Below are 10,952 nucleotides of genomic sequence, written 5' to 3' on the forward strand. Positions count from 1 at the left end.
GGGTCTTCACTGACATACTAAAGATCTTTGGCTCTTTACTTCCCTGCACGTACCTTATAAAACAAAGAGCTATATAGTCCGAAATAGAAAATTACCAATTTCTAAAAATCACTGTTGGCAATCCTCACCATGCTTCTTTCTTGCTACAAAAACACATACAGCTTTTGTAGTCCTATAAAAATATCATAAAGGATTAGTATGCAATGAGAATAGATTTTACTCGCATCATGCTTTTTAATTTTTTGATTAACTTGCAATAGGCTTAGTATCAGATTCATCATTGAGTAAGTTACAAAACTGATGGAAGGAGGAGGTCTCATTAGTCATTAGGTGGAGAAAAGAGGAATTCATATGCAGACTCTAAGAAGGAAAACAAAAAAAAAACTCATAGAAGCCTTATATAACCAACGCAGTATCAAAAATCCACAGAACAAAACTAGTTCACAGTAACAATGCATTAGATATTTGACTGTGCAACAATAAGAGAAAACTAATAAACCTAATAAACATTGCAATTCATGAAGATACTAGGGACTCCAGATAGTAAAAGTTTTGCTTACCGTCTGATTTGTCTCTCATTGCGCATCAAGGTGGGGTTTGTATGAATAGGCAGACATCAATTTTCTGCGTTTTGGTATACTTTGATGATTGCAAGTCCAGGTGGGGTGATGAGTAGTAGTAGTGTCCTCATTGATGAGATGAGTCCACTTACTTCTTCCCCTAAGGCCGAAGCGTTTGACTTGCATAACACTAGGTAATATAGTCTTGTCCATCTTATCTTGCCCAGTTGGAGCAGAAAAATCGTGCAACATAATAGTGTCAAGTTGGTCCTGGAAGAAAGCACCAGAATGGTAGTATCTCTGCATAAATCTCCACTTGTTGTTGTTCTTCTTCTTCTGCTTTGGATTCTTGTTCCTAATTTGCCATTCTCTGATTCTCTCTTCCTCAGACATGTTCCTTAACCTCTGAGTCTCTTGTTTCTCCTTCAAGATTGCCTCCCTATCCTCCCTAACCCTCCTGATCCTACCAATCTCTCGCACTTTCCAGGCTTCATACTCCTCTGCCTCATTGACATCATCATCATCATCTTCTTCTTCTTCTTCATCAGTATTATCCGTCGTAGTAGTAATAATGTGGATTTCTTGAACAAGAATCATCTGCTTTGTCTCAAGTCTCCTTTCTTCCAATCTCCTTATCCTTACTTCCTCAAGGGCCCGTTGTTCTGCCTCAAGACGCTCACGCTCAGCAATGGTATGTCTCTCTGACTTGGGAACAAACACAGCCACCGGAGCCGGAGCCTTCACCACCGGAGATTCTTCTTCCTCAAATTCCTCTTCCTCCTCCTCCACCTCCTCAAATTCCTCTTCCTCCGATTCTTCTTGTTCCCTTCGAAGAAGCCACTCCTCTTTCAGCCGTATCCTTCGAGCATCATCATCCTCTTCAATCTTTCCCAAACCAGCCATTCGACCCTAGCTGTAGCAGAGCTAACCTATCAATATTCAATACTTCCTATCCAAAACAAAATAAAAAAATACAATACTTATAACAATACCTATAAATCTAAATCTAATCTAATCTAAATCTAAACTAAATCTAAATCTAATCTAATTTAAATCTTATTTCAAAAACATATATAATCTAATTTATATATTTATATTAATTAAAAATATGAAATATTTAATTATTTAATAACAAAAAATAATTGAAGAGAGAAAATTTTATTTTTTGAAAAAAAAAAAGTTATTTAATGTAATTAAATGATAGATGGCACGACAACGTAGAATTTCAGATTTAAGACTTGTAACGTTGAATTTGGCAAGAGATCATCAATTATCAATAGTTGAGCGCTAAACCATTTGTGTTCTTTGATTCACAGTTTTTGCTGCTAGATATACATATTCAATCATTGATTCTTACAATTATCTTTTGTCACATATATAACCTCAGTCCTTATGCATATCAATATATATTAGAAAAGAAGAACTTCTATCAGACTGATTTAGTGACGTGTCATTCTCACGTTAATTAGGAAGATCACTCGAGTATGCAACTTGCTTCATGTGGTGCTGATAATTGTGTAATGTAATAATTGTGTAAGTGTTTGACATAAATGTTGTTGAGTAATTAGATTATTTTCCTCATCCTCTTTTGATATATTTGTTCCAATGTCTCTTATTTGAATTTTGCAATTGAAATTAATTCATCTTCTGCCCTGGGTTTTTTTTTTCGAAAAAAAGGAACTTGCGGTGTCTTCCTGTATGAGTCAAATCCCCATCTCGCGTTTCAAGGTATTCAGTTCTCTACTGTTTCTCTTCTTGCTTTGGATTATCAATATTTATTTGGGTTCTTATTTTCTGTTTTCATTTTATTTCTTTGTTCTTTTCTGAGTAGGAGGAAGAGAATCCTAACGAGAAGAAACTATATGAACCCAATAATTGACAAGAGAAGAAAGAAGAATCTAAGTTCGCGTGAGTGGTGAGTTTCTGATTCAGGTTCGATGTGAGAATGTTTTATAAGCTTTTCCCCCTCTAGATTGTGATTACTTCATTGGTGAGATTCATGCTAGATTGTGGAGACCCCAAGTTACAGGTGCTCGGAGCTGCTTGTTGATTTTCCCTAGGGCTTCAACTCAGATATTTGGTATCAAAAATCTCTTTTATGTTTAATCATTCATTATATTTCTTTTCAAGTTGGTTTTGATGCATGAAGGTTAATTAATTGATGTTCCTTCTCTTTTTAGTTAATTTGTTAGTCGAGATAAGATGAGAACGCTTAAATGATGAAATTCAAATCCTTTCTTCACTAGATTTCAATTTCATTGACAGGTTGAACTTAACTGTCATTGTTTATGCTTATTTTCTTATAAGTTTTTCTTTTCATTTGTGTATCAGGTTTTTCTTCATTGTTATGAGATAATTATGCTTCATTCTATGAGCCTGTCTCCTCAATTGCGGTTGTTTTGCATTAAGGAAGTTGAGTCTGGTCAAGTATTGTGATAATTTTTAAATGCAATGTAAGATAATCATTGTCCTTGGGTTGGATCTTTGGTCTGCGAACTTTATTTTTCTGGTGAAAGAAAGTTTTGGGAGTATGGGGGATTGATCCCATCTCAAAGTCCAAAGAAAAGTTGTTATGGTATTTGTAGTGAGTAATTTCTTTTAGTTGTAGAATATAGAAGGTTTTGTATCATATTTTATATTTAATCCATGTTTTTTGATTAAAAGACAAATTTTCAGTGAACTGTGTTTTTGTGTTAGAATAACTTTGCTCTTTTCTTCCAAGTTTATTAGTCGGTGATGCATCATAATATTATGACAATCTAACTATTAAATGGTAGCTTAATGGTGTATATTATTTGACTTGAAAGCAGGGGCGAGAGGCATGAATTTCAGAAAGGGGATTAAGATATAAAGGAACATAATTTGTAAGAAAATTTCAATTTTTATCAACTAAATAATGTGAAAAAAAAAACATAAACAAAACAAGAATGAAGTAGTAGCCCAACCTAAGAAAAAACTCCTTTGTTGAAGGCCAAAACTTAAAGGGGACATTTTACAAACAGTTGTTGTGCATAATTTTTATAACTTTTTTTTACAAGCAAAACACAAGAACCACAAATTTAATCTCATATAATCAGACCGATTAACAAGGTTATTAAAACTGGACCGTTGGTCAAATCGGTGAGGGAATTGGTTCACCGTTCATTAGATCAATCGTAGTTAGTTGAATTGTGGTCTGACCGGTATAGCCGCTATAAATTAAATATATCATTTAAAAAAATTATATAGTAGATTACAAAAATTGATATTAAATAATTACCAAATTTTAACTGAGAAATTAAATTTATATTTACCTTAAATATCACAGATTCAAATTGATTTCAAATAGTTTAGAAGATTGTTTAAAAAAATTAACACAAAAAAATGCTATCAAATGCTTCGTATAAGTTAAAACTATTCTTTTATATTTTTTATTACTATGTTGGAAGTGCAACTTTAATGTCAAAAAAAGTGCAGCCTAGTAGCTTTCACGTCTAATAAAAAATGCCCATACGTAACAAAATCCTAATATCTATTTTTAATTTCAATTGTTAGTGGATAACACAGTTTCAATTGTTAGTGGATAACACAGAGGTTCAAAAGAATGTCTATTGAATCTGAAAGAGAAACGCAAACAACATAGAGTTCACCCCTTCCTCTAAGCTCAACCTTCCCCTCCCTCCTCTCCTTCTCAAGTCTCACACTGCTTCAATTTTTTTTCTTGAGACATTTCTAAAATTCACAAGTGACTAAGCATGGACAAGTCACCCCTGTGCCTCCGCCACTGCTTGAAAGTGAATTATATCATGGAAAATCTCTCTTCACTTCCATGTATGTAATTTATGGCTTATGCTCCATAAACTAATCTCAATGTAACATTTAAAATTATGTGTCGTACGACGACTAGAGAACTATTAATATATTCGCATACAAATAATTTCATGTTAAAACTAACATAAAAATTAATTTTAATATCATTTCAGTACTTTTTTTAGTTTTTAAAACCAACTTTAGATGTAAATATAATTAACTGTTTGATAATTTGATGATAAAAATATTTGTGCGGAGATTATAAAATATTAGTACAGATATAATTTATATTTATTTATGTTTAAAGAATTAAAAGTTCATACAAGGGGAACATGTATGAAAAATTTAATAGAGAAATAAGTTTTGATATAATTTCTATACTATACAACACAATATCATGTTTTTATTTTTGGGCTACTCTCAATTTGATGATAATGTTTTTTGTGCGGAGATTAGAAAATATTAGTACATATATAATTTATATTTATTTATGTTTAAAGAAATAAAACTTCATACGAGGGAAACGAGCATAGAGAAATAAATTTTGATATAATTTATATGCAACATTTGGAAGCCAAAATAAGTCTTAATGATAATTTATCTTTTAGACCATTTTATATTAGTTAATTCAGTATATGCTTACAAAGCACTAGAATTGAGTGTCTGAATTTATGATCTTTAAATATCTACATCTTTATTATGATTTATCTTACATTATTAGTATCTTAATTTTTTTATAATTTAAAATATCGATTGATGTTTCAAATACAATAAATAAATTCTCCGTGCAACGCACGGGTAAAAAACACTAGTGTATATAAGTATATAACATCATCAGCAGAATCCTCTGTAGTCATTTTATTAAATTATTGGGGGAAACTAATTAAGATATTGGAAGAAAAAGCGAGGGTGAATATAGAAATTTAGAACTTGTAAATTGTATTTCAAATTCTCAAAAAAACTCCTATTAATAAGATATATTTAAATTCAAAACTTAAACTGAAGATAGCAGCACTTCTACAAAAGAAACAAACATGCCATTGAAGATGCAAATTCATGCCACGTCATCTGCTTCTTCTAGATTTTACTTGTGGATTTTTCTCCTTAGTTGAACTGACTTTCATGTATGAATATTGAGCGGACTTTGTATTGAGCATGTATGTATATGTATTTTATTACCGTGGAAAGAAAACTAATAGAAAATATATCTAAACTGGTTTTTTAGTTGAGAGAAAAAAAAAAGTGAGAGAAATCTAAGGTTTTAGCTAACAAATGTGCAAGGTTTTGGAAGAGGAAAAAAGTTCATGCAATTTGATAGGAATTTGGCTCTTCTCTAACATTTCTTTCATCTAACTCCGTGTGCAGTTAAATTCTAATAATTGTTTTTTATTTTCAAATTTTTGAATCATTTGAGATAGATAAATAACTTAAACAATTAAGTTAATTCATAATAATGATTGCGTGGCTGCTGCACTTGCTGTAAGTTGGAGAGGATTCCAATTCATTTATTTGTTAGTTTTGACGTTTTGTGTTAGTTTTCTATATCTTGCTTATGATGAAAAGTTCTTGGTATCAATTTTCTATTTTATAAGTTTTCCACGGTGAAGCAAACAAGGGATCGGAGTATAGCCGTATAGGGCTTTGATGTCATTTCCACTCTCGTCATCATCACTCATCAGTTTCCCTTCCTGTTGTTTTCATGGGATTCAAACAAAGCAAAATTGTCCGTATTACTCTTCCTTCCGTAATATAAGTTGTTTTGTGTTTCAATATATTTTTTCTCACTTTTTTTCTTTCTAAACCCTTATTTAATATTACATTTTTTATTTACCACATTTAATTTTCATCAATCACAACTCTCATTATGTACTAAACCATGAACTCACTCCAAATTTAGGTAAGACCTCCTTTAATTTAGCTACTGATGGGACTCACAAAATTATCTCAACCATCCATCAATTGTAATTCGCGAGCCCACCAAGCAAAGGTGGGTGTGAAGCATGCTACAAAAACTGAAAATGAACACTCCACCAACCTAGCTTTTGTCTTTTTGTGAGATACTATTATAAAATAACAATGGTACATAGTAATAGTATGGCCTATTAGTGAGAAGCACAGAAAACAAACTATAAACGAATGCTCAGTAGTCTCAAGTTAACAACCTATGTATTGTTAGAAGATGATGAGACCATTTATTTTGAGCCATTCAGACATATCTATGAATCTTTGTACAACGACTTTTTTTTTTTTGTCAATACAACAAGCTAGTTTCACATAAAAGCTCTAATTAATCATGCTTTTATAACTAAATCTTATTCAGGACATTGAGATATGATGCTTTTATTGGAATGTTCACCCTTCGATCACTATTATAAACAAAAAATAACATTTTAGATTCATCGAATAAATGATACTCTCTCCGTTCCAAAAAGTTTGTAGTTTTGGGTATGATTTCAATATCCCAAATAGATTATTGTTTTAGGATGTCAGTGCATTTTTCCCCTTTTTCTTCCACCTATATCCTCATTTAATACATTTTCTCTCAATTATCACCTTTCATATAAACAACCTCAACTTTTCTCTATTAATTACATTCTTCTCTATCTAAGTATAATTTAATAGTTGCACAACATACTAGTAAAATTAAATAAGGGCAATCTAGTCAAATTACACTATCAATAATTGATTTCTTACTTTTTGTGTCACAACCTTAAACTACAAACTTTATGGAACGGAGAGAGTATATCTAATCATTATTATAGGCTAGATATATTAAATAAATTTAAAAACTTATTTTTTTTTTATAATAGTGACTAGAGGGTGTATATATATTGAACCGGTGATCATTGGGTACTTAGGTTGACATACCCATTTTTAAATATTATACTAAGTAATAAACTAATATAGATTAAAAAAATTAATAAAAATTAGATCAATTAGCAACATAGTCTTTTTTTTATAACTTGAAACAAATATAAATAACACTAAAATTAGGTTTGTAACCAAAAATATCAAAAATAGGTTTGAGTGTCTTTGATCCCTCTAGTTCCGGACGCATCATTTAATTTGTTTTACGTGTTTTTTTTTTAAATTAATTAAGTCACTTTATTTTCAAAATGGCATCAATAAAACACGTATATATCAAGTTTGTTCTATTTGCAAATTCTCATGACTATGAATAAGACATCCACTTCATATGACTATCACATAAAATGTGTGTTCTTTTATTATATATATCTAACTGAAATAGTGGATATCATGTTTAAATGTTGTTTAGATACCTAAATATTTGTAGTTACAAGAGGAGAATTATTTGATTCCTAATTGAAAGAGTCTATGTAATTTTTGTTTTTCAAAATTTGAAATTGTGGTAAAAAAAAACATTTAAGGGTTAATCCTCACTTTCGTCCCCGAAGTTGTACATTCGTTTGGGTTTCATTCTTTCTTTTGAAAAATAGGCCAATCAAAGGAAGTATTATTGATCAAAATTCGCCTTCTCTGCATAATTTTCATTGTGTCATTACAACCCAACATTTGAAATCATCTCCGCGTCGTTCTGTTTCATGCTTGGGACCCAAAAAAAAAAATACTCCTTTCCTCCCCTGAAATCATCTTGATCAAAATCCAAACTCATCTCCTTTTTCTTCTCTCATCCTCTGAAACCCCAAATCCTCCAACTCTCAAACCCTTAAATTCAGTAAGAAGAAAGAGAATAACTTCTCCTCACTCGCACCACCACTCCCTCACCCCCTCCCAATTGTAAGATCAAGTTTTGATCTAGTAGTACAACTCTATGTTTTGATGATTACAAGTTAACCTTTTGATATGAACAATTGTGGTACTCTAACGTGTTTTTCTGAGTGTGCTATTTACATGCTCTGACCTCAACTCAATCTCACACAAATCAGAAGCACTGTGTATAAAGAGCGACCCAAGCAACGCTTTCGCATTCACCATGTTCAGTATGAACAGTGGAAAAGCTTCAGAAGTTCTGAAGTTATACAAACTCTGATGTGGACTCAGTCACTAGAAGTTCTGAAGATCCAGAAAGTCTGATAACCAAGAAACACTGAAGGCTCAGATATTCTGATGGTGTAGAAGACTCTGAAGATCCAGAAGCTGATTAGTGAAATTCTGATGTCCAGAAGCAAGATACTCTGAAGACCATGTACTTCCCTCTGAGTTCAGAATCAGAAGAAACAATGGTCAGAGGATCTGGGCTTTCCCTCTGACTCTGATCAACCGGCTTCACAAGTTCCAATATGAAGCATTCCCCTGATCAGAAGTCTCCTAGGTTTAAAGGTCAAGTCGCTATCCAAGTACAAAAGCAACTGTACCTCCCTGACGACCTACCTAACAGTCTCAGACATAGCAGAAGCTGGATTTTCCAGAACTGCCCTCCAACGGTAGCATTTTCCATGCAACGCTCAACCCTAATCCTTGGAGTATATAAAGAGGCTGAAGATTGAAAGAAGCGGCTAGAAGCATTCATATACGCGCAAGACAATTTCAAATTCTTCTAAGCTTTCTTTCATCTGAAATTCATTGAGTTTACTATTAGCTTTTTAGAAGCAAATCTCTTGTAAACAATTCTTTGATAAACAGTTTGTTTAGTTCCTTTAGGAGATCAAGGTTGATCGGATCCTAGAGAAGACTAAGAGAGTGAATCTTAGTGTGAGCTAAGTCAGTGTAATTGTTAGTCACTTGTAGGTTTCAAGTGCAGTTGTAACTCTTACCTGATTAGTGGATTGCCTTCATTCTAAGAAGGAAGAAATCACCTTAACGGGTGGACTGGAGTAGCTTGAGTGATTTATCAAGTGAACCAGGATAAAATCCTTGTGTGCTTTTCTATCTCATATCTTTAGCACTTAAGTTCTCGAAAGATTTGTCAAAATCTTTAAGGTGGAAGCTTTATACTGAAAACGTTATTCAAACCCCCCCCCCCTTTCTACCGTTTTTCATACCTTCAATTGGTATCAGAGCGCAAGTTCTGATTACCACACCTAACGGTGTTCAGTGATCCAGGCCGGTGTGAAAAACAATGGCTGCCACCACCAGTGAAACTCAAAGAGATGGTTACAATGCAAAGCCTCCTATGTTCGACGGTCAAAGGTTCGAATATTGGAAAGATAGACTGGAAAGTTTCTTTCTGGGTTTCGATGCAGATCTCTGGGATATTATTGTGGATGGCTACGAGCGTCCAGTTGATGCAGATGGCAAGAAGATCCCAAGGTCAGAGATGACTGCAGATCAAAAGAAGCTGTACTCACAACATCACAAAGCAAGAGCAATTCTTCTAAGTGCTATTTCCTATGAAGAGTACCAGAAGATTACAGATCGTGAGTTTGCGAAAGACATTTTCGAATCTCTGAAGATGTCTCATGAAGGAAACAAGAAAGTCAAAGAATCAAAGGCATTGTCTTTGATCCAAAAGTATGAATCCTTCATCATGGAGCCAAATGAGTCCATTGAAGAAATGTTCTCCAGATTTCAGTTGCTTGTAGCTGGCATACGACCTCTCAACAAGAGCTACACAACAAAAGATCATGTCATAAGGGTCATCAGGTGTCTTCCTGAAAGTTGGATGCCTTTAGTGACTTCAATAGAGCTCACGAGAGATGTTGAGAATATGAGTTTAGAAGAACTCATCAGCATTTTGAAATGCCATGAGCTGAAGCGCTCAGAGATGCAAGATCTGAGGAAAAAGTCCATAGCCTTGAAATCTAAATCTGAAAAGGCTAAGGCTGAGAAGTCAAAAGCTCTTCAAGCTGAAGAAGAGGAATCTGAAGAAGCATCAGAAGATTCTGATGAAGATGAGCTGACACTGATCTCCAAGAGACTCAATCGCATCTGGAAGCACAGGCAGAGCAAATACAAAGGCTCTGGAAAGGCAGAAGGAAAGTCTGAATCCTCAGGTCAGAAGAAGTCCTCACTTAAGGAAGTCACATGCTTTGAGTGCAAAGAATCAGGGCACTACAAAAGTGACTGTCCAAAGTTGAAGAAGGACAAGAAGCCAAAGAAGCACTTCAAGACAAAGAAGAGTCTGATGGTGACATTTGATGAATCAGAGTCAGAGGATGTTGACTCTGATGGTGAAGTCCAAGGACTCATGGCTATTGTCAAAGACAAGGAAGCAGAGTCAAAGGGAGCTGTTGACTCTGACTCAGAATCAGAAGGAGATCCTAACTCAGACGATGAAAATGAGGTATTCGCTTCTTTCTCTACCTCTGAACTGAAACATGCATTGTCTGATATCATGGATAAATATAACTCCTTATTGTCTAAGCATAAGAAGCTGAAAAAGGACTTATCTGCTATTTCCAAGACTCCTTCTGAACATGAGAAAATTATTTCTGATTTGAAAAATGATAATCATGCTTTGATCAATTCTAACTCTGTGCTTAAGAACCAGATTGCTAAGTTAGAAGAAATTGTTGCCTGTGATGCCTCTGATTGTAGAAATGAGTCTAAGTATGAAAAGTCTTTTCAAAGATTCCTAGCTAAAAGCGTGGATAGAAGCTTAATGGCTTCAATGATCTATGGCGTAAGCAGAAATGGAATGCATGGCATTGGCTATTCTAAACCAATTAGAAATGAGCCCTC

General features: G+C 33.6%; 1 protein-coding gene across 1 annotated transcript; it reads right to left on the bottom strand.

Moving 5' to 3' along the window:
* Nucleotides 1-462: 462 nt before the first annotated feature.
* Nucleotides 463-1,474, bottom strand: LOC130726163 (uncharacterized). Its single transcript, XM_057577393.1, has one exon. The coding sequence runs from the start codon at nucleotides 1,461-1,463 to the stop codon at nucleotides 576-578; it is 888 nt and encodes a 295-aa protein (XP_057433376.1). The 5' UTR covers nucleotides 1,464-1,474; the 3' UTR covers nucleotides 463-575.
* Nucleotides 1,475-10,952: the final 9,478 nt, after the last annotated feature.

Source organism: Lotus japonicus, chromosome 6, assembly GCF_012489685.1.
Source record: "Lotus japonicus ecotype B-129 chromosome 6, LjGifu_v1.2".
Taxonomy (NCBI): domain Eukaryota; kingdom Viridiplantae; phylum Streptophyta; class Magnoliopsida; order Fabales; family Fabaceae; genus Lotus; species Lotus japonicus.